Below are 25,291 nucleotides of genomic sequence, written 5' to 3'. Positions count from 1 at the left end.
AATTTAATATAATAATTTAATTATTTTTAATAAAAAAATCACTATTATTAACTTTATCATTACTAGTGTAATATAAAAAAAATACAAACTAACAGAATTGCAGGCTTTATTTTCAGAAGTCTGTGCTCTATAAAAAACAAGAATTTATCTAGCACTATAACCACGGTAGCTTCTTTTAAGTGCTGAAATTTTTCATCTTCAGCATCATAGAAGAATTTTTTCATACATGATATTAAGTAATCAACTTATGAAATTATACCAACTTTTTTTATTTCGTAGATTGAACTATAAATAAAAATTTTAATAATATTACTTAGATTATTTTTTTTAATTATTAGTATATGTAAGCTTATTTGTTATAATTTTTTTTATATAACAAGAGTATAAAAAGAGTACATACTATATAAAATATAATAATTTAATAAATTTTTTTAGCAGAAACTTTTTATTATTATTATTATTTCCTGAGAAATTTATGAAGAATCACAAGACGCACATCACAAGTTTAGGTAAAAAAAAAGTACAAATAACAAAAACATAAAAACAAAATAATTCCACAACATTACAATTTCCTTTCCTAGTTATAATAAATCCTACCAGAAGAAGAAAAGAAAAAAGTTAAAAAAATTTAAATCTTTTTCTTCTCAGATAGCACGAGTACTACAGGTAATTGAACAAGAAACTTAAAATTCTTATTTTCTAGAAAATAAAGGTTTCATCTGTGAGCAGTGACAAGGGTCTCAATGAACCTCAACCCGTCAAATCTTGGAGCGAATTTTTCTGTCGATGCTGAATCTTTCGGAGAAGAAGAGCCTCCATGGTCACTCTGAAACCCACCACCCTGAATGGAGACATGCATAGAAGAAGACGAAACAGAAATTGCAGTGGTCAACGCGGCGGCTACAGAACCTACAAAGAGACTGAATTTTTTCATCATCTTGAAAAGGACGAGTTCTTAGAAAAAAATGTGTTTGGCTGTTTAAAAAATTAAGATAGATTTTCACATGAAAATTGAAAGGAGAAAATAAAGGAAAGAGAGAGAGATGAATTTTGGTGAAGTGTGTGTTGTTGCCAGTAGGGTTTGACAGCTTATACATGGTGAGGGAAGAAAGATGTGTTGTTGTGAGTAGGGTTTGACAGCTTATACATACTGAGAACGAGGCAAGACACGTCACAAGTATTTCGCAAGTCATTCATTGTTCTTTGATTTCAGTGATTTGTATTGTACATTTTTGGATAAATTTTTATTTATATAAGTTTTGTTCAAAAAGAAAGGGTGTTATTTAAATTATTTTTTATTAATATATTATGTATTTTTTATGTACTCTTATTAATATATTATTACTAAAACATAATTTAAATAATTGTTTTTTGGTCAATTTTTTCTTTTAACTGAGGTTCAAGTACTTTTAAGAGAAACTTTAGAAGATGTGCGATTCTCTCAACCCAATGATCCATTTCGATTTCTCTCTTTTACTTTCGTGAACAATGCTGCTTCTTCGTCAACTCTAAAAAAAAGAGTGTTAAGAAACGATGATTATTTTGAACAATATGAACAACTACCAATCAAATATAAGTACATTATATTTTAATTCAATGTTATTCATTAAATTTATTTTTTTAATTCTATTAATTTACATTGTTTACACGTTATTTAAGAATGTTATTAATTACTTATATTTTTCACACAAAAAAAGATGTTGATGTGTAAAGTTTAGAAATAGATATAGATTTAATTGTCTCTAAATTTAAATTAATTAAAAATTTATTTATTTGTATTTTTTAAATAATATTTTTTTAAATTATTTTTTATTTATTATATTAATAATTTTTAATAAATTATTAAATATATGGTATAATAAGTACAAATTAATTAATAATTTTTTAAATTTAAAAATATCATTTATTATGAAACTAAATAAATAATTTTTAAATATATAAATAATAAACATTAAAATATAGTTAGTACATGAATAATAATAATAACTATAGGATATACTATTAGTATTACGATCTAGATAATTTTTACAATAAAGTAAAAATTAATGAATACATTATTTGATATATAGTAAAAAATTTTTGAGTAATAACATTTAATTTTTTATCTCTTTAAACTAAATTGATAATTCTATTTGAAATTTTTACACTAAAATACACAATGAGTATGTTACTAATACTAAATGAAATAAAACATAATATATATATATATATATATATTAGTGTAAAGATATCGAATAGAATTATTAATTTAGTTTAAAGAGATAAAAATTAAATTTATTATCATTCAAATTTTTTTTACTATATATTAAATAATGTATTCATTAATTTTTATTTTATTGTGAAAATTATCTAGATCATAATACTAATAGTATATCATAGGCTTATTATTATTAATGTATTAATCGTATTTTAATATTTATTATTTATATATTTAAAAATTATATTTGAGAATTATTTATTCAATTTCATAATAAATGATATCTTTAAATTCAAAATTTTTAATTAGTGTGTATTTATTATACTATATATTTAATAATTTATTAAAAAATATTAATATAATGAATAAAAAATAATTTAAAAAAATATTATTTAAAGAATGAGGATAAATAAAGTAATAAACTCCTAACCAATTTAAATTTAGAGATAATTAAGTTCCTATGTATTTTTAAAACTGATATGTCAGCGTTTTTTGTTCAGAATTGAATAAGAATAGACGCTAAAGTAAATCATTTTATCTTGAGGAATTGCGTTATCATTCTAAAAAATAAATAAAGATCGGATTAGTAGTTCACTCTTACATAAGCCAAATCACCACGCTAAAATTTGGATGAAAAAATTTTACATATTTCAAATAAAGAGAATACTCACATAATATCTTTATATAAAGATGATATTATAAATTTTTAAATAATTAACCAAACATATTTAATCAAACACATCAACTCATTTAATGATTTATAATATTATTTTTATGTGAAGATATCATCATAAAAATATCGGCTTCTAAATAATTGGGGTCTGAGATATGAAAATGTATAAGAATTCAGGTGTAAAAATTTTGATGGAAAGAAAATGTGGTTCCAATCACAAGTGGACTCTATAACGCCAAGTACTACACCCCTGTAAAAGCCTTTTATTCCATCACCATGCCAGCTTGGCTTTGTATTTGGATATTAATGGTGTCAAGTGTCAACTGGATGCATCATTCCTTTCGCAAAAGCTCGAGCAATAGCTCCTCACACAAACTATTCATAAGAAATGAAAACTCAGATCGTTCTTTAAAGGTAAACAAAAATATCAAATTTACCATTAGTTCATTCATAAATGATAAATTTGGGGTTAAAAGAGAAATCAAAGTTGATTTTTTTTTGTGACTTAAAAAAAATAAACAAAAACTAAGAACGAGAAAAAAAAAAAGAAACTACTTAAGAAAGGCAGTCTCGCTGAATACTACTCTCAAATTCTTTCCAAGGTAACGGAAGCTTCACTTGGGGAGAAAGGGTCCTCATTGCGGTCTTTGCCATGATGTCTGTTACTGTATTTGCATCTCTCAAGATCAACCGAAGATCAGCACGCCATTTCCAAGACATTATATCTCGAATTTTTAACACCAAAGGATCAATAAACCCAGAGCAATCTTATAAATTATTGACAATAGTAAAAGTCTCCACACAATCTGTCTCACATATAATGTCTCTTTGTCCCGAGTCTCATGTTAAAAGAAAGCCTCTCCAAATAGCAAACAACTCTCCTTGCAAAATGCTACGACTCTCAATTGTTCCCAGACAGCCTCGTTGCCACCTTCCCTTCCAATCTCTGCTAACACAAGCAAAACCAACTCGAGCACCACTGCCAGGATAGCTAGCATCACAATTAATCTTAAAGGTATCCACTGAGAGGGAATCCAAGAGCCACTAATGGTTGAGGGGATAGACAGTCGTTGCAACTCAAAAATATTTCGGAACTCCTTTTCCAAGGACAAAGCCATACCAATCACCTTGTCTGTGGTCCAATGGTCGTGAGGATGAAAGATCTCGTTATTCCTCGAACGCCAAATCCACCAGAGACCAGAAAAGAATCTAAAGGGGCGTTGTTTGCTATTATGTAAGAACCAACTCATCAAATCCACTGGTTGATCGGAGATCCCTAAAGCTTGCCAAACAAGTTGGGCTTTTGGACAATCCCAAATGCAATGTAATACCGATTCCTGACCTGAGAAACATCGTTGACAGCTATCTGTGTGCGAAATGCCCCTCCTAAAATGAAATGCAGCAGTAGGAAGAGCCTCCCGAAGACATAGCCAGGCATAAAATTTGTGCTTTTCCGGAACATGTTGACGCCAAAGCCAAAGCCAATTACCCCTATCCTCCCAACTAAACATCTTCTTACTGAGCCACAAATAACCACTATGAGCATCATAAACCTTTGAAACCGCACCAGTCCAACACCAACCGACCTCTGAACCAGCTTGAACATCTGGGTTGTAAGAGTTAATGTTGCTCTGTAGAGACTGATTCAGAGGAGAATAGATATTCTCATGGTTCCACTGTCCAAATGACCAAAGGTCCAAGATCCTGAGATCCGAATCAGAAATGTGAACATAATCCATCTCCTGACACAGTCGTCCCTCTCTTCTCCATTTAGAAAACCAAAAGTTCTGTTCCAAATCCCCAATGCACCAAATAAAACCTTCCTTCAGGATATCCCAAACTCGACATATACTCTTCCAAACATAAGATCCCCTTTCTCGAGACCGACTAAGACAATCATCCTTAGAAGAATGGTATTTCTCCGTCAACAGTTGAACCCATAGCTTATCGAGATGGTGAAAAAGTTGCTAAACTAGTTTTCCAAGAAGAGCAATATTGGCACAAAAAGGATCTCTAATTCCCAGACCTCCAAACTTTTTAGGGGTGACCAACACTTTCCAGTTAACTAGATTCAGGCCTCTACCATCAGCTTGACCCTTCCATAGAAAGTTTCGCATCATGAATTCTATCTTATTAGTTACCCCTTTAGGGAAGAGAGATACTTGCATACGATAAGTAGGAATGGCAGTCACTACCGAGTTGAGCAAACAGAGTCTACCTGCCTTACTAAGCAATCTCCCTTTCCAGCTGGCTAGCCTTTCCCGAATCTTGTCCAGAACATCATTGAAAGTTGCGCGTGTCACCCGAGAGTGATTAAGGTTCACCCCTAAATACTTGCCCAAGTTCTGGACAAATCTGATGGAGGAGACTCTAGTGAAAATCTCTTTTCTTGTTGCTGAAACATTCCTAGAGCATAGCGCTTTAGATTTCTCCACATTAACCTTCATCCCAGAGGCTCTGCAGAAATTTTCCAAAGCTACCATTACAGTTTGAACTTGCTGTTTTTCAGCTTTACAGAAAATAAGCAAATCATCGGCAAACATCAAATGAGAAATTCTTGGACCCCCTCTAGAAACCGCAACCGGCTTCCACAAGCCCTTATCAACTTGCTGATTAATAAAACAAGACAATCTCTTCATACACAACACAAACAGATACGATGATATAGGATCTCCTTGCCTAAGACCCCTGCTCGGAGTGAAGCTATTTAATCTATCCCCATTCCAGAGGATAGACAGTGAGGAAGCAGTGACACAACGCATAATCAGATTGACTGTCGGAGGAGGAAAGCCAAAACTCACCAGGGTTTGTTTCAGGAATCCCCAATCCACTCTATCGTACGCTTTCTCCAGATCAATCTTAAAGGCCAAGGTGCCTTTCTTTGACTTTGTCTTCTTCATGAAATGGAGAACCTCTTGTGCTACAATGATGTTGTCTGGGGTTCCTCTCCCCGGGATAAACCCTCCTTGAAGGGGCCCAATAATCTCTTTGAGATGGGGACGAAGTCTATTGACCAGGACCTTCGTTATAACTTTGTAAACCACATTATAGAGACTAATTGGTCGAAAATCCTTCATGGAAACCGGGTTTTCTACCTTCGGAATAAGAACCACAAGAGTTTCCATCATCCTTGGATCCAAATACAAACCAGAGAACGCATGACGAACCATAGTCCAAACATCAAAACCAACAATCTTCCAGTATTCTTTAAAGAATAAAGCTTGAAACCCATCAGGGCCCGGCGCCTTAAAAGAATGCATACTGAAAATGGCCGACTTAACTTCTTCCAGAGTAACTGGCGCTGTGAGGCTACAACAGGCTTCATCATTTATTAGAGATACTTTGAATATACTTATAACATAATATTATATATATATTTAGAGGCCTAGTAGCATATAAGTTTTTTGGGCAACTAATTCTAATTAAGTTCGCCCAAACCCAATAAAAATCAATCTCACATTAAAGTACGTGTAAGCACGCGTTTATAGTTTTTTAGATCTGAATCGGTAATTAAACCAATTAGGCTATTAAATTACTGTATTATTGGTTCAATCGGTAAGTTACTAATTGAACAAATTAACTCGATCCTATATAAATAAAAATAAAAATAGTAAAAAATTTAAAATATATTTTTAGAATATCTAGCTATTCTAAAATAATATAAAACAGGAACAATAAGTATTTTGTTAATTTTATTATAGGGCAAAAAACGCAAATGAGCCAATGCTAGCTCAATTTTACGCAAATCCGCCAAATGAAACTTTGCTACGACAATCCACCAGATCAAATATTTATATAATTCGAATCAATAAGATTCGAATTAGCCTAACACATAATTCGAATTAATAAAATTCGAATTACTATATGACAATGTAAGCACGTAGTTCGAATTAAATTGTCCCGAATTATGCATGCACACTCACATGTAATTCGAATTGATTTGTCACGAATTAAGATGAAAAATCACGAGTAATTCGAATCAATATGATTCGAACTACCAAATCATAAATCGAAGCATCTTAATTCGAATTAGTAGGTTTAGGTGAAGAAGTTCATATTTCGAATCATATAGACTCGAATTATTCACACCGGGTAATTCGAATGTAATTGATTCGAATTAGTTAGGGAACGTTTTCTATATATATGTTGTGAAATCATGTTGCTGTGAACAAAGAGGGGAGATGACTAGTGAGGATAGTTTTATAGTGCTAGTACACCACAGAGGATCGATTAAGAGAAAAACTCGGTCTGGGGTGAAGTTCACGGATAAGGATCCTCTATGTATTATCATGAGCCCCGCGACCAGTTACGATGGTCTCGTGAGCTCTGTGCTTGGCAAACTTGGTCTGGAAGGAGTGAAGAGAGTTAAGAAGTTTTTCTATCGCATTCCAATCACGGTGCTCCACGATACGGTGAAGTATGATTGTTTCACGATCGGGAGTGATGAGGACTTGCAGGTCATGTTTCTTTCTCGTAGGCAGTTTCCGGAGGTGAGGACACCGGAGCTGTTGGCTAAGTTCGTCGACGTGGTATCTAGCTCTGGTGGGTCAAACCGGAATGCCAACACTATAGCCACGGTGACCGGTTCGAGCTCGAGACCTGTGGTTGCTTCTTCCTCCGTTCCAGTGTATGAGGCAGCGGTCCAGCCTGCCGCCTCCCCATCGTTTGCTGTTGATCTCGCCGGCAATGTTGGAGACGAGGTTGGATATGATGAACATCATCCGACTGAAGTACAGTGTCCTCCTTCGGCTGGTGTTGGCGAGGGATTGTGTGATGATCCAGATGATGATGAAGTCGAGCCGGATATTATCGCTGATGAAAGTGGCGATGATGTTGGAGCCATTGATCCGATAAGGCCTACTGGTGGTTCTAGTTCTGGAACAAATCAGTACCCACCCCATTTTTCATCTTTGGATCTGGATGCCATGAGGCAGGACGGACATCTTGGGCAGCTAGCTGGATTTGGCGCTAGAGATACCGACGGGTCTGCCGGTATAACAGAGTTCCAGGTTGGTCAACAATTCCAGGATAAAGATGAGGCGCTGTTGAGTGTCAAGACGTATAGCATCCGCCGAGGGGTACAGTACAAGGTGGTTGAGTCTGACTATCGCCGGTACGTGGGAAAGTGTTCTGAGTTTGGGAATGGGTGCACATGGTTGATTAGGCTGAGCCTCCGACAGCGCAAGGGCATCTAGGAAGTCAAGCGGTACAACGGGCCGCATACCTGTCTCGCCACCTCCATCTCCAGCGACCATAGGAGCTTGGACTACCACGTGATAGCGACATTCATCATGCCAATGGTTAGGGCTGACGCATCCGTCAACATCAAGGTGCTTCTAAATGCAACGGCAGCACACTTTGGCTTCAGGCCTACATACCGGAAGGTTTGGATGGCCAAGCAGAAGGCGGTAGCAATCATCTACGGGGACTGGGATGAGTCGTACAACGAGCTTCCTCGGCGGGTCTTAGGAGTTCAGTTGACTATGCCTGGCACTGTAGCAGTCCTCAGGACCTGCCCTGTTCGAGTTGGTGGACAGGTGGATGAGTCTCAGGCTTATTTTCATAGGATGTTCTGGACTTTTCCCCCTTGTATCGAAGCATTTCATCATTGCAAGCCGTTGGTGAGTATTGATGGCACCCATCTATATGGCAAGTATGGGGGAACGTTGCTTGTGGCGATTGCACAGGACGGGAACTCCAACATACTCCCTGTGGCATTCGCACTAGTTGAGGGTGAGAATGCTGAGTCATGGTCCTTCTTTCTCTCCCACCTCCGTCAGCACGTGACACCTCAGCCAGGTCTGTTAGTTATTTCAGATAGGCATAACGGCATCAAGGCAGCACTTGAAGCACCTGATGGGGGATGGCTACCTCCGTCTGCATACCGGGCATTCTGCATTCGATACATTACAGCGAATTTCGCCCTCACCTTCAAGGGCAAAGATGCTCGGAGGCTTCTTGTGAACGCCGCATATGCGAACACCGACGAAATAATCTCCAAGTGGTCCACCCCCAAGCCCAGCCTCAGTGTGACTCGTCGGATCTCCCATGCCAGATCCATACTACTCACCATCATGCCCCCCCTGATGGGGCCTATCAACCCCACTGCAGCACCTCCTCCAGCTGCATCCCCCCCCAGCCTGATGGGCACCCTCTCTAGCAGCAGCACCCCTCCTCCTGCCTCCACGACCACGTCGTCTCCCGCCACCCATAACTGCATCCTCGACGTCATCCATAGCATGATCAACCCAATTCCACTCTTGCTGGCTACGACGTGTCCCGACCCGTGCTCTCCTCTAAGTACGACGTCTGTCAGGAACATCGTCGACTCGGGCCATATCTGGAACTCGGCCTGCACGCCTCTGCGTCGCCTCATCCGGAATAGGAATACCTCTCGGATCCCCCAATAACATCTCCGGCGACAGGAACCTCTTTCCGTGCTGATGCCACCATGTCAAGAAATCATGCGAGGGACCAGAGTCGGGCACGATGTCGAACTGTAAAATGTGCTCCGCACGCTCCTGCCAGTGAAGATGCTAGTCAGCTAAGTGCGCCGGGAACCAACGGTCACCTCCTCTCCCGTCCTTCGACATCAAGAAGTCGATGTTCAAAGCGGGACGCGGGGGGGGGGGGGGCTGAACGCCGCCAAACTGCGGTAAAACTCTATCAACCTGATGCCACTCGACCACCGCAAAATAAATCAACGACGTCACACACCGCCATAACATCGTATGCCGCGACTCCAAGACCTCCGGATGGACAACCTGGATGACGTCGAGTGCGCTATACGGCATCCATATGAACTGAAAAAAGCAATCAATAACAATTTAACACTTCTGTTAGACAATATAAACTGAAACAACGACTAGAGCTACATATGGTTTCAGCGTACTTACATCCCGAGGCTGTAACAAGTCGATCTTCAGGCGAGCCATCTGTACCCGAGGTCCCTTATTGCTAATCTCAGGATTGTAACCAGACCATCTGCAAAAGAGGTTAAACTTTCTACTGCATTCATCACTCACTCTACAATGCATGAAATTGCTTCCATAATCGAAAATAAATACAATAATGATACATAGCAGAAAACAATAACGGTACCTCGAGGAAAGGGGCCAGCTAATCTCATCATACCCAGTAGGCCTAAATGAAGGAAACCTCCAGAAGATCCAAGACTGCAGTAACTGTAAAGGCCCAGCTAACTTCACGACATGTCTGTTGGCGACTCGGCACATGCACCGGTACAACCATGCTAGTGCCGCCGACCCCCAACTGTAGCCACCCATCTCCTCAAGCCGAGCAACAAAGGGTAGCCATCTGATGTGTATACGATTGCCGGACTTGTCGGCAAACAGCTGCGTGCCCAATAACATCATGATATAGGCACGGGCAAAGCGCCTAACTGTCTCCTCATCAGCCCCGTCGGGACACTCTCCAAATGTCTCCTGGAACCAGGTGCAGTTGACTGCGAATTTCTGAACCTGGTTCTCGGGAGGTAAAACACCGAGCAACTCATGAAACCACTGCCAAGCTGGCCTCCCACCCTCAATGTACAGGTGGAAGTCCGTCAGGCAACCACTGACGTAATGTCCGTCCACTGGCAACCCCAGCTGGTATGCAACGTCCTGAAGCGTGATGGTGCACTCCCCGAACGGCATGTGGAAGGTGTGCGTCTCAGGCCGCCACCTCTCGACGAATGCGCTGACTAGGGGCTCGTCTAGTCAGAACCATCTGTCGTTCAGTCTCACAAGATGGTACAATCCGGCCATCTGCAAGTACGGAACGTACCTCTCATCAAGACGCATCCCCTGCTGCCGCCTAACGCTGGATATGCAACGACGAGGCTGGCCAGTACATAAACCGCATAATTAGAACAGATCCACAAACCACTAACATATACAATTTATTTCGTAAAGAACCAAAAAATAAATCGTGCAACACAACATATATGAAACAGGCAACCAACATTGTATACACAAACCGCTAACATGAACCACGTGCAAAAACCATTAACAAATACAACAATCACTAACACGTAAAACCGTTAACAAAAACCACTAGCATACACCTCTATCATAAACCACAACCTTAAACCGCTAACCGTCACTAAAACCACTATCCAAAAACCATTAACAAAAACCGCTAACAAAACACAATAAAAAAACCACTAACAAAAACCACTGGCCTAAACCACTACCTTAAACCGCTAACACTAACATAAACCGCTATAAAAAACCATTAACAAAAACCACTTGCCTACACCACTATCCTAAACCACTAAATGTAACATAAACCATTACAAAAAACCATTATCAAATACCACTATCATAAACTACTTTCATCAATCACTACCATAAACCACTAACAAAAAACACTATCAACAACGCAACATCATAAACCACTAACCTCGTCGTTGATCACCTCGGCGATATGAGCAACTCCATCCAAACGATAAAGCCTCCCCGGATCGTCCCCCATCCCCTAAATATGCCTCTCTTGTCTTACTCGGCCCGAATGTTGGTCGTTTTCTCTGGGATTTGGTGGGGTATGAGAATGACAAAGTGATTCGAATGAACTTGGTTCGAACTCCTTATATAGCCGAAACCCTTGTAATTCGAATCAAGTAGATTCGAATTACTTATGTTCACCAAGCCCAACTAATTCGAATCAATATGATTTGAACCCCACTCATGTATCCTTCTCAATGTAATTCGAATTGATTTATTTTGAACTACACTATTATAATTCGAACCTACTCGTTTCAAATTACTAAGGATTTTTGCATCATAATTCGATTCTTATTGATTCGAATTACCTTGGAACATAGCTTGAAAGTAATTCGAATTGATTCAACTCGAATTACGTGAAAATCTAATTCGAATCCTATTGATTCGAATTATATAAAAATGAGTTCTGGTAGATTGAGGTATCAAACTTTGATTTGGCTGATTTCGGTTAAAGTGAACTCCCCTTGGCTCATTTGGATTTTTTACCCTTTATTATATCATAAATATTTTTATATTAAAATACCTATTAATTTCAAATTTTTATAATTTATTAATTAGTTTATATCCATTATACTATTATATACTATAAGTATTTATTAAATAATAATAATAATAATAGATATTATATAATTATGAAAAAAAATAATGAGTTTATAATTATTGATAAATAAAAATATAATTAATTTAAAAATGAGTAAATTTATAACTAAAATTAAAATAAATTAAATAGAAAACTATTTGATGAAAAATGTCTATATATATATATATTATAATTTACATATATATTGGTAAGAAGTACGATAATTCGGTGACGATAAAGGACATTTTTTTCGTAGAAGACAAAGGTTTGAACCCCATGAAAATTAAAACAACTCTCGAAATTTTTGAAAAAATTGTCAAAATCGTGTAAAAATTCAAGAAAATTTACAAGCAAAGTTTAAAATCTCCACCAAAAAATATATTTTTTATTTTTCTTTTTTTCATTTCAGTCGCAAAACATAAAATAGTTATATTCTGTTTATTTAGATTGAGCTATAAATAAAACTTTTAACAATGTTATTTAAATTATCTTTTATCAATAATAAATATAAATTTTTTTATTGTAATTTTTTATAATAAAAATATATAATATATAAAATATAATAATTTAACGAATTTTTTGGTAAAATTTTTTTTATTATTTTCTGAAAAATAATTCACGTAGAAGAATCACGAAAGCACATCATAACTTCAGATAAAAAAAAGTACAAATAACAAATTTAAAGATTTGCTTACACCACACTTTCTAAAGTTACACTTTAAACTGTAACTCTTCACAAAGAAAAGCGTCACCTAATGGAAAAAAGTAAATTAGAAGATTTAAGAGAAGAAATAATTAAGTTATCAAAATTAATAGATCAAAAATTAATGATTTTAACTAATGTTAACTGTAATGACACCGAATTCTTAAAATCAATACAAAATGATTTTTCTCAAAATCTTTATTTTACTATAAGTTTTATTGAAGGACTTCAAAAACCTGAAAAAACTTACTTTTCACACGGAATTTCTAAGAAATGTTACCATGGAAATGATTCCCCACATCTTTATCATACTTTTAACCCACAATTAAATTCTATAGTAGATATGCTTGAAGAAATATTAGTATCCATAAAATTTCAAAGAAATAAGGAAAAAGAGAATCCTAAAGAAGAAAAATTTCAAAATATAATCAACATAACAGATTTAAAAGTAAAACCACCACTAAAATTATGAATATTGAGGAAAAATTAGAAGAAGTTACAATGCTTTTTAAACAATTAAAAATGGCTCAAGAAAATAATATTATGGAACAAGGATTTCAAATAGAATAAGAATTAGTAAATTCTGAAAATATAGAAAATGAAGAACACATCCTAGATTATTCAAGTGACGAAAAACCAGCAATTCCAATACAAGTAAAAAATGAAGCTGGAACATCTAAAGATAATCAATCTCAATTTAAATGGGAAACATGTTTTGATAATTATGCTTTAAAAAAAGGGTTTATAAATAAAGATTCAAAATATACAAAAATACCATCGAAATACGTTCCTAAAATCCAGGAAATGGAAGGAGAAAGAATGCTTGACTTAGACTGTAAAAAGAATGAAAAGGAAATTTTCGAAAACTGGTTGAATTCCTTCTTATTAGAAGCCTTTACTAATCCAAAACTTAGTGAATTGTCTGGAAGAGACATTTGGAATTACATAGGGTTTCATACTAAAGGAACTATAAGAGATTATATGACATCAATAGAAAATCAAATAATAGGAGAATTAGAAACAAAAACATCAGCTTATGATAAGATATTATATATAATGATGATTCTGTATAAAGAATTTTTCGGAAAAAATATTATAGATCATAAACAAGAAGTCTATAATAAAGAATATCAAGAAGCAAAAAATTATTTAGCTAATATTCAGATATATGATTTATGTAATGTGGAGTCTTATATATGTGAATATAGAATACATTATTACAAATTAAAAGAAGAAGATAAAAATCATTATCTTAGTATGTATATAACAAAACTTCCATATCCTACTAATGAATTTATAATGGAAAGATTTATAAGAGAAATAAATCGAGGAACAATTGAAAATAATTTTGGAGGAGCAACCTCTGCAATAAGAGAGGAAATAAAAGAACGTTGTATGCAAGAAGCAACTCAAAAAAAGATTTGCAAATATAATTAGAATTTGCTGTCAGGATAATGAGGAGATACCTCAAAAATATGGTCTTAATAAAAATTTTCAAAGAAAAAGAAAATATCAATTTAGAAAAAGAAAATACTATCCAAACTGGAGAAAAAAGAGATATTTTAGAAAGGAAAATAATAATAAAAATAAAAGACAAAGAAATAACTATTGCCCGAATAAAAAAGAAAATTGTAAATGTTGGTATTGCCAAGAAGAAGGACACTATGCAAATGAATGTCCGAAAAAGAAGGATAAAAAGGATCTTACTAAACAAATAGAAATTGCTAAGTCTTGTTTCATGAAACCATTAGAAGAATCTGATGACAACTTAGACTATATTTTTGAATATGTCTCGGAAACAGACTCAGAGACTGAGTAATAATGCTACATTTATTACTATAAAAATAACAGAAAAGTTTATAAATGCTTTCATAGATTCTGGAGCAACACAATGCTTTGCTAGTTCAAATATAAAACTTGATTGGAAAAAATTAAAGAAACCATTAAGAGTTAGAATAGCTGACAAATCAATACATAAAATTGACCAAAAAGCAGAGATGGTTGAAATTTTTATTCAAAATTATAGGTTCATTGTTCCATCAATATATATGTTAGATTCTGGAATGGATTTCATCATAGGAAATAACTTTTTAAAGCTATATCATCCATTCATTCAAGAATTAACATATATAGTTTTAAAAGCTCCACACGATTCTTCAATAAATCAAAAATCAAAACGAATAAAAATACCAACTACTACTATAGATAAGATCTTAAAATTTAAAATATTCTCTATATTAGAGACATGTTATTTAAATCTATATTTTCAGATAAATATCCCAAAAAATAATCTTGAAATAAAGATAGAAGAACTTTTGGATGAAATTTGTGCTGAAAATCCTTTAGATATTAAAAATACAAATAACGAATTAGTAAGTATTAAATTAAAAGATCCTACAAAAGAGATAAATGTTCCATATAAAATTCCTTATTCCACAAGAGATAGAGAAGAATTTTCATTAGAATGTAGAGATCTTTTGGAAAAAGGAATAATAAGATTAAGTAAAAGTCCTCATGCAGCTCCAGCCTTTTATGTCGAAAACAATAATGAAATTAAAAGGGGAAAACGAAGAATGGTTATTAACTATAAGAAGATGAATGAAGCAACTATTGGTGATGCTCACAAACTTCCAAGAAAAGATTCTATTTTAGAAAAAATCAAAGGAGCAACTTGGTTTTCATCTCTTGATGCAAAATCAGGGTATTGGCAACTTCGTTTAGACGAAGAAACAAAGAAACTAACTGCTTTTACTTGCCCAACAAAAGAATCAACAAGTGTGTTGCTCTATGAATGGAATGTATTACCATTCGGATTAAAACAAGCCCCAGGTATTTATCAAAGATTTATGGAAGAAAATTTAAAAGAGTTAAATGAATTTGTTTTAGTGTATATTGATGATATACTAATTTTTACAAAACAGGATAAAGAATATCATCTTCAAAAATTATTAATAGTTTTAGAAAGATGTAAAGAAAAATGATTAGTTCTTAGCAAAAAGAAAGCAAGAATAGCAAAACAAGAAATAGAGTTTCTTGGGTTAATTCTATCCACTCAAGGAAAGCTAAAACTACAGCCAAATGTCCTAGAAAAGGTAAATTTATTTCATAATAAAATAGAAGATAGAAAACAATTACAAAGATTTTTAGGGTGTATAAATTATATTTCTGATCAAGGATTTTTAAAGAACATAACAGAATACACTAAAAGCTTATTTCCAAAAATAAGTACTAAAAAAGAATGAAAATGGGATGAAAAAGACAGTATGCAAATTCAAAGAATTAAAGAATTATGTGAAAAACTTCCAGAACTTTATATTCCAGAAGAAAATGACTACTTAATAGTAGAAACAGATGCTTCAGACATAACTTGGTCAGGATGTCTAAAAGCAAAGAAAACTATAAAAAGTTTGGAACAAGAAAAAGAATCACTAGATTCTAAATATTCCTCAAAGGAATTACTTTGCAGGTATATTTCAGGGACTTTTACTCCAACAGAACAGAGATATACCACTCATGAAAAGGAAACTCTAGCAGCCATTAAATCTCTTAAGAAATGGAAAATTGATTTACTACCCAGAGAATTTACATTAAGGACAGATTCAAGTTACCTAACAGGTTTCATACGATATAATTTAAAAGTTGATTATAATCATGGACGATTGGTAAGATGGCAATTATTTTTGTTACAATATCCAATAAAAATTGAATATATTAAGGGTGACAAAAATGTTATTGCAGATACATTAACAAGAGAATGGAGTTCGTTTACAACGCATTAGATCAAGAAATTCAGAAATACGAACAAGAACTCGAAAAATGCAAGCATTGTCAGCAAATAAGGACACAGATCCAATCCCTCAAGAAGGCCATCGAAGCAATGAAATCAACACAACAACCAAAAACATCAGAGTTCAGCCAGCTAAGCGTGGTGGACAAATCAGGTGAAGAAAAAATTCCAGAAAATAAAACAATTGCTGAAATTATCAAAAAATCCACCCAAGATAAAAAATATTATGTAATTTATAATGGCCCCATGAAAGGAGTATATGATGCCTGGGAAAAAGCAGCACCATTTACACATCAATCAAGGATAATTCATAAAGGAGGGTTTTTAACACTGGAAGAAGCAAAGGAATCTTTCAGGGAATATGAAGCTCTTCATCCAGAGCAAACCCTAAAAAGAGCAGATAAAACTCCAATTCAAACCCAGAGAACAGGAATAATAAGAAACATTCCTACAAGGGCTGAAATCAAGGAAAAGAAAAGGGTCTGTAGATCAAATCTCAGAGAAACCCTTAACATAGTCCTAAATTGGACTGAAGAAAAAAGGGCAATCTTGGGATATTATCCTATTGCCAAAGAACAGTTAACAAAGCTGGTTATATTTCCAGAAGCTTCCCCATTTGACACCTATCAGTTTTTCCAGTATGGACTAATTGATACAATTCTAATTTTTAATGATTTGAAAATTATTAGTGAGTTTTCTGCAGGATTCATTGATGCAGTAAAGAGATTTAAAAATATGATTGACAACGTAAATCCAAGGGATATATCCCTAAAATTTACGAACAGTCAACCTATTTTTAATGAAGAAGAAGAATGCTTGGTTCCAGCACACCAAATAATATTCATGTCCGTCTTCCCAGGAAATTTTCAACCAATTGATCAAGTTCAAGATTTAACAATCTACAGTCATGAAGGAAGACTAGCCAGCACACTAGCAAGGGTCTTCGAAAGAACTCAAAAGATAACAAGGGAATCTCACACAAGAATCAATTATAAAAGCAGAAATACTTTGCTTGTGTCCAGTAAAAGAAATGAAATTGAAGAAAGAGAGATGAGACTCTTAGTGGAATTTGAATCAGCATTCTACAACTTATCTGGACTCTTAGAAAGCTCCCTGAAGGGATAAAGAAGAATCTCTGCTATTTGATAAAAGACAGAGAAGACCACAAGTGCCAGCTATGTGTCTCAGAGTTATCTGAAGAAAGCAATAATGAAACGGAATCAGCCCACATGATAAAGGAAGAAGACAACGCATCTGAAGGTCACATGATGAAAGAGGAGGACTGCACATCTGAACCATCTCTCAATATTATTGCATAGTGACGTAAGCGCTTAGGTCATAGAGCACCAACAATGTAGCTGGTGCAAGATAATAAACAATGACGTAAGCAATGACGTCATAAGAAGGGTAAGGATGGGAATTGTCCATCAGACCCAACCATTATAAATAGGTTGCTTAGGCAATTGAAGAGATCATCAAACCATAGAAAGCAGGAGGCTAAGAGTACTCATATGCTAGGAGAGCAAGGAGGAAGCTGCCGAGGCGATTCTATAGTTTGAAGAAGAATTCCCTTAGGAAAAACCAATTCTAAACTCCCCTCTGGAGTTAGTATCTACAATCTCCCCTCTGGAGATAAAAACATCTTATGTAAAATATACTAAATAAAGGAAGTTTTTCTCCAAAAAGGTACGCCTTTATCCTAATTTCTTAGTTATGAATTATTTAGAAAGCTTAGAATTAACAGAAGAATCTGATTATTATAGATTAACTACTTTATTAGATAATGAAAGACAGGCTGTTCTAAAAACAGAATTAAATCTCAAATCAAATGAAAATTTCAATAAACAAAATCTTTTAAAAGAAGTTTTTAATAGAAAAAATATACTATACTATGGAAAAATTCAACTTGAAGCCCCTATAAAGATAAAATCCGCCAATAGAGAACTTGAAATAGCTTTGATAAATGATGAAGAATTGAGTAAACAGATTGAGAAAATTAAGGATCAACAAAAAAGATCTAAAATTGGATGGATTCATATTAGTACTATACAAGTCTTAATCAAATCTACATATATGAAAGGAATTAATTCACCAATAAGCTTAGCAATCTGTGATAAAAGAATTACTGATGACCCAATAGATCAAATAATTGGAATTGTTCATGGAAACTTGGCAAACGTAAATGTTAAATTCAATGCCCATCTTGGATATGCTATACCTTTATCAACTGAAAACCTTGGAAGATCTATAAGTTTGGCTTATAAATTTCATAGAAAGAATCTAATGGAACAAGATGATGAACCTTTTTCAATTACATATGCAATAAATTATGCTTTAACAAATAGCCATCATAGTATAATATTTAAAAACAGAGAAAGAATTTATGTTGATGAATTATTTCAGAAAATTGTAAAAACAGAAATACCAAAATATAAAGCTATTGAAAACCCAGTTCTATTATTAAAAGAACCATCAGAAAAATTAGTTTCATCGAATTTTCAAATAAGAGAATCTAAAATTAATAGCCCTTTAAGTTTATCCAAGTTGAAGATTAAAGAAGAAAATTCTGAAATAAAAGAATTAACAAAAAATGTCAAAAAATTAAATGAAACCCTAAACATTAAATTATGACAATAAATAAAGAAAAAATATATGTAACTTATCAAGACAAGAAACAAGAACTCTTTGAAAGAGAAAATCGGTTGAATTATTTACAGTTTTCTGAAATAAATCAAAGAACATTTGAAGCTCTAAAAATAATTCATGACAAGTTAAAAAGAGAAGTCGAAGAACTAGAAAAATTAATAGAATCTCTAGAAAATAGTGATGAATCGATGATAGAATTTGCAAAAATTTTAAGATAAATAATGAAGCATACAAAGATTGAAAGACCAGAAAATAAAATAAATAGGAAAAGGGCGAAAAAATTAAAAAGTAAAATAAAGGAGTATAAAAGGGAATTAATAATCTTCAGATCAAAATTGATGACCTTATAATAAAAAGGATAGAAATAAGAATAAATATAAACAAGTTGGAGTTAAACTTAAAAAATTTATAAATGCCTGAAAAATCATATTATGACTTAAAAGAATTAAAGTTGTTAAAAGAAAAAATGGAAAATGAAGCTGAAAAATTAAAAAGATATTTAGAAACAACAGAAAGTGTAGAAACAAAAGAAGTTTTTGAGGATTTAAGAAATTATATTAAAGAAAAAGACAAACAGATAAAAGATTTTATATACAATAATCTATGCAAAAAAGAATATTATAAACTAAAACAAGATTGAAAAATTAGAATTATAAATACTAGTAATACGGTCAATACTTTTTATTATGAATTGGCAAATTATTCGAAGAGTTAATAGAAATTTCGAAAAAAAAATTAAAAGAAAAGACGACTTTAAAAAATTGGTATCAGAGCCAAGTTAACGATTAAGGGTAACACTTTCTCTTTAAGCAACACTTTTAATGACACGCTTTTTCAGCCACAAAAGGACAAAAATCTGTACAGATACATCTGTACACTAGATGGCTCATAACAAGAACATGAAAACAAAACAATCCGACAAAGTTATCATTTCTCTCTCAATTTTCCTTTCTAACTATAATAAATCCTACCAAAAAAAGAAAATTAATTTTTTTTATGATTAAATACTTTTTTTAGATAGCGCAAAATAAAAAAGATTAACGGGACAAAAAAATGTAAACAAACAAATAAAAATAGTACAGCGGATAATTAAGCAAGAAGTTTCAAAATTCTTATTCCTAGAAAACAAAAATTTCGTATGTGAACAGTGACTAAGATCTCAATGAATCTTAAATGGTGACGTGCCTAGAGGATGAAACAGAAACCGTGGTGGGCGATGCCACAACGGAAATTAGGAAGAGACTACATTTCTTCAACATTTTGGGAAGGACAAATCTTTGGGAAGAAGCGTGTTTGGCTGCCTAGAAAAGTAGAAAAATTGGAAAGAGAAAAAAAAATGGAGAGAGATGAATTTTGGTTAAGTGTGTGTTGTTGTGCGTCAAGTTTGACACGTTGTAAGTCATTTAGGTAGCGTTTGGTTACTGAGACATAGACACTGAGACATAGACATAGTGGTACACGGTGACACATGTCTGCTGTTTGGTTTGGTGAGACACAGATTTTCGAAGGACACGGGAGGACACGGATGGACACGGAGACACTAAATTTGTGTACCTCCAATTTGGTGAGACACTGAGACACAACTTGTGAGACACTAATTTTTTACTCTTTTACCCTTATTGAGTTTTTAAAATTTGTCCTCTTATCTTCCCAAATCTTTTTTTTCTCTTTCTCTTTTAGATTCTACAACTAAATTTACTTTTCTATTTTTTTCAAAAAAAATTTGTACATTTAATTTTTTTTATTTATTTAAATTTTGATTAATCTTTGATAAATTCTGAACTTTAATTTTCTATTTTTTTTCAAGAACAATTATATATTTAATATTTAAATGATAATTTAAGATGGTATTAGAAGAAATAAAAAATTATTAGAAGAAATAAAAATTTAATGGTGATGGCATGCATTGTTTGGGATAATAGGTGTATTGTAATGGTGGTAAAACTTGTGGTTGAATGAAGGGTAATTCAGTCTTTTTTAAATATATGTGTCTTGTTTCTTATTTTTACCAAACACAATACATAGACACAAATATTTTATGTCCATGTCTTTAATGTCTGTGTCTCTGTGTCTGTGTCTCATCAAATACATCAACCAAACAGAGCCTTATTGCTCTCTAATTCAGAGATTATTGAGTTGTATTGTAGCTTTATGGACAAAACAGATTTATACCATTCTTACTTATGAGAGAATTATGAGAGAGTGTTATTTAAATTATTTTTTTATTAATAGTAGATATAAATTTATTTATTGTAAAATTTTTATAATGAGAATATATAAAGAGTATATAATATATAAAATATAATAATTTGAAAAATACAGTTATAAATTTGGCTCGTTGTGCATGGAAGAATATTAGGTTAAAGTTATTTGATTAAATTTGATTGATTAAATGACTTGAATATAGAGATTAATTGATATATTTATTATTAATCATACTAAGTATATATTAAAATTAATTAAAAAAATATAAAATATATATTAAAATATAAAATATACATTAAAAATAAATTAAACATAATATATAATTATACATAAATATATAATAACTAATTTTAATAACTAATTTTAGTATATAAATAACATTTTTTATTTGCTATGAAAATCACAAAAATATATTACTATACATATATATGTTATGACAACTTTCCTCGGATGTAAAAGATTGCGTGCCTTATTTGATGCAAGTGAAAAGGTTCTAATTTTTCACAAGGACAAATTACTACCAATTTCTATGAATTTTTCAATAGAAGGACATGCTTGTTGGGGTCTCTTGTACAATGGAAGAGACCGTTGCTGAAGAGTTGATTTTGTTTCTGGGGCCATAAGAGAGGGTTCTTCAATTCTTGTTAACTATTAGTAGGTGATGAAATTATTGTTATTGGCCCAAGTCACCACACTCATCAATATTCCTTTCTTCCTTTGCATTATTCTTCATCTTTCTTATATTATATCATTAGAGACAACTTTCCTATTTCCCAACAACTATGGTCCTTTTTATGCCATTCGCGTGATTAAAGGAATTGAATGTGAGATTTCTGTACGTTTTGAGATGTTATTGCATATGCACGAATGTAATTAATTATTCTCAAGTTTATTTACGATAAAAATAGATCTTATCAATTTTATTCAGGCTACATTTATTATTTATAGAATTTACTAAGTTTTCTATGAACGTGTTTAAAAATTACAAGTTAAACTTATGGTTACACCAAACATCTTCATTTTTTTCCCCTTTTTGTCCTTACATAAATACATAATATGTCGTAGTTTAAGGCCAGACGTGGCCCCATGAACTTTTTTTGGGTTATGCCACCAAGCATTAATAGCTACATATATTTACAACACAAGGCCTAAGGTTTTGAGTTTGGTGAGCCACTATTTCATATACGGAAGAAAATATAGGGTAAATCACTTATTTAAAATGTATCTCGTTTAATATTATTTATTTGTATTGAATTGACTTTCGTTACTAATATGAGTTATCCAAATTGTTTCGAAATAGAACGATTTAATAGTAGTTGTTAGTAAATAATCCTAAACTATAATAATTTATGTAGGAGATAAAGACAAAAGTAAAAGATTTAATAAATAGCATGATTGTATATAATTCAGTTTACTAGAAGAAGAGAGTAAAAACACCAATAGAAAGTCGTTCCAAATTAAAATAATTTAGTAAAAATAAAACATAACTATAAATTATTCCTATATAAAACGATTTACTAGGCCCGCTATAGTAAAGTTTGACATTCCAATATATTCCTCAAAGGCTATTCAAAATTTCAAATAAACAGCTTCATGTCTTGGAAAAGTTTTGGTTGATATTATTTAATTATAAATTGTTGTTCTATACTTATGTTTTCAAATTAAATAATACTATAAAAAATTTGCATGGAAAGATTTTTACCAACGTTGTCCAATCTCTCTCTCTCTCTCTCTCTCTCTCTCTCTCTCTCTATATATATATATATATATATATATATATATATATATATATATAGTTTTTTTTTAAATGAATAAGACATTTTACGAATAATACGCTAAGTCTAATGAATTAAAATTAGATTGAATTCTAATTAAAAAAAAAAAATTCTCTACATTATGTGCTCCTTATTACTTTAAAGTTTAAAGACTACCAATAGTTTTGCAATGGTGATGTGAAAATTAAACCAATACGTTAAATACCGCAGTAATAGATTAAAGGATAATGGTGTCTTCTTTTAAAATATAAATAAATTATAAAATATATGTCACTAACTCAATATTAAATTAAGTGTCTAACAAATGAGAAAATTAATGAATATGTTAGAATTTGTGGTCAACATAAATATATTAGGAAAAATGAATAATGGGTTCCTGATTTGCATTCTCACCCCCACAAATAGCGTTTAAGAAATATATCTGAGCCTTATAGCGGGACTAAAAAATCGTTCTATCTAAGAATGATTTACAATTATGTTTCAATTTTACATTTTTACTAAATAATTTTAATTTGGAACAATTTATTGTTGGTGTTTCTATTCTTCTCTCCTAGTAAATCATTTTCGGTTAAAATGACTAACTAGTAGTTATTACTTATTACTAAATCGTTCTAGTTTAGAACAATTTATATACGCTATATTAGTAATTAAAGTCAATTCAGAATAGACAATTTAAAAATATTGAACGAGGTTCATTTTAAATGGGCGATTTACCATAAATCACGACATACAAAAAAAAATCTAACGCCATTATTAAATACTATCATATATTGTCTACAGTAAAATTGTGTTTACTATGCAGATTAATATTCATCACCATGTGAATTAATATTGGATAAGCATATGTGTGTAGGGACGCACACAATTGGAATAGCCCATTGCAACTTGGTTAGTAGGAGGCTAAGAATACTCAATTTGGCCTTTGAATTTTGAGGTCAAATTTAAATTGATTCCTAAAATTATAATTGACTCAATTTAGACCTTAAATTTTACAATAGTAACTTGTATTAACTCTTGATTTCAGTAAATAGTGTATTGATTTTACATGTTAACCTGCCAAGATTTAGGCTCCTCCGCTTAAATTTTATGTGATTGAGAACTACTAAGGCCCAGTTTCGGTAACTAACTTAATTAAGCTCCTTTTAATAAAATAACTTAAACATTAAATGACTCTGTTAAAAATAACTTATAAATAAGTTATTTTGTGTTTGGATTTTTAACTCTAAAAGTGCTTATTTTATAGAAATGTAATGAAAAGTAGAAGTATTATGAGAGAAGTCATTTTTTTTAACTTCTCTATAAGCTCCAAAATAGCTTCTTAGAAAGTTGCAATTTAGTTTTGAAAATTACACCAGACATTAATACTACCACTTTTCATAAGTCAAAAGTTAAAAAAAGCTACTTATCGAGTTTTCCAAACGGGTTAATTCTTGAAAGTGTGACTGCTGTCTCCTAAGCTTTTAGGAGATTTATGCGAGTTATGGTAATAAATTTTGGGATCCAATTTGAATTCACTAAAATTTTAAGGGTTAAATTGAGTACGACATTCTGAACTTAAATTTTAATGGCCAAATTGAATATTTACTCGTAGGAGGCTTTATAACTTCACCGGAAGGGGTGATCAAGACCCTAATTTGAACCCTACTTATGCTGAATTCTTGAAGACAAAATGCAAGTTTCTCGGTAACAGAGCCACAAATGTGGAGATGGATCCTAATAGCTCTACCAAATTTGGTAGTCACTATTATCCTATTCTTCTTCAGAACAAGGGTTTCTTCATATCAGATGCTACACTTTTAACAAATAAGGATGCAGTAAATATTGCTAAAGAAATGGTTAATCAAAAAAGGTTCTTCAGAAAGTTTGCAAAACCAATGAAGAATTTAGGAGGCATTCAGGTCCTCACAGGAAACTCTGGGAAGATTAGGGTCAAGTGCTCAATGGTCAACTCCAAATTAATTAGATATTCACTCTATTTGTGTCTTATTTTCATTTGTTTATTTGCTCTGTTGATACCAATTATTGCAGCTTACATTTGATAATATCACACTCTCTATATAACTGAAATGAAACTGTCTATCCTCTATTAAAATTCTATCAAGAGAAACCACTCTTTTGGAGCAAAGCTGTATCAAATATAACATAAAGTAAATCAGGCAGTTCTTGAAACTTTATCAAATTATTGTAATAGGGCAGAGGCAGGTTATAAAGGTAATAT

The 25,291-nt window shown here is 32.6% G+C and overlaps 2 protein-coding genes across 2 annotated transcripts; one reads left to right on the top strand and one right to left on the bottom strand.

Annotated features, from left to right (window-relative positions):
* Nucleotides 1-9,406: 9,406 nt before the first annotated feature.
* LOC140177523 (protein MAIN-LIKE 1-like) lies at nt 9,407-10,528 on the bottom strand. Its single transcript, XM_072210644.1, has 4 exons — nt 10,274-10,528; nt 9,972-10,225; nt 9,767-9,854; nt 9,407-9,673 (listed from the first exon to the last, which is right to left on the bottom strand). The coding sequence occupies exons 1-4, from the start codon at nt 10,526-10,528 to the stop codon at nt 9,407-9,409; spliced, it is 864 nt and encodes a 287-aa protein (XP_072066745.1).
* LOC112729283 (peroxidase 30-like) lies at nt 10,527-25,134 on the top strand. Its single transcript, XM_025779561.1, has 3 exons — nt 10,527-10,654; nt 24,665-25,016; nt 25,102-25,134. The coding sequence occupies exons 1-3, from the start codon at nt 10,527-10,529 to the stop codon at nt 25,132-25,134; spliced, it is 513 nt and encodes a 170-aa protein (XP_025635346.1).
* Nucleotides 25,135-25,291: the final 157 nt, after the last annotated feature.

Source organism: Arachis hypogaea, chromosome 2 (assembly GCF_003086295.3).
Source record: "Arachis hypogaea cultivar Tifrunner chromosome 2, arahy.Tifrunner.gnm2.J5K5, whole genome shotgun sequence".
In the NCBI taxonomy this organism is placed as follows: domain Eukaryota; kingdom Viridiplantae; phylum Streptophyta; class Magnoliopsida; order Fabales; family Fabaceae; genus Arachis; species Arachis hypogaea.
This window is presented reverse-complemented; position numbering and strand designations above follow the sequence as displayed.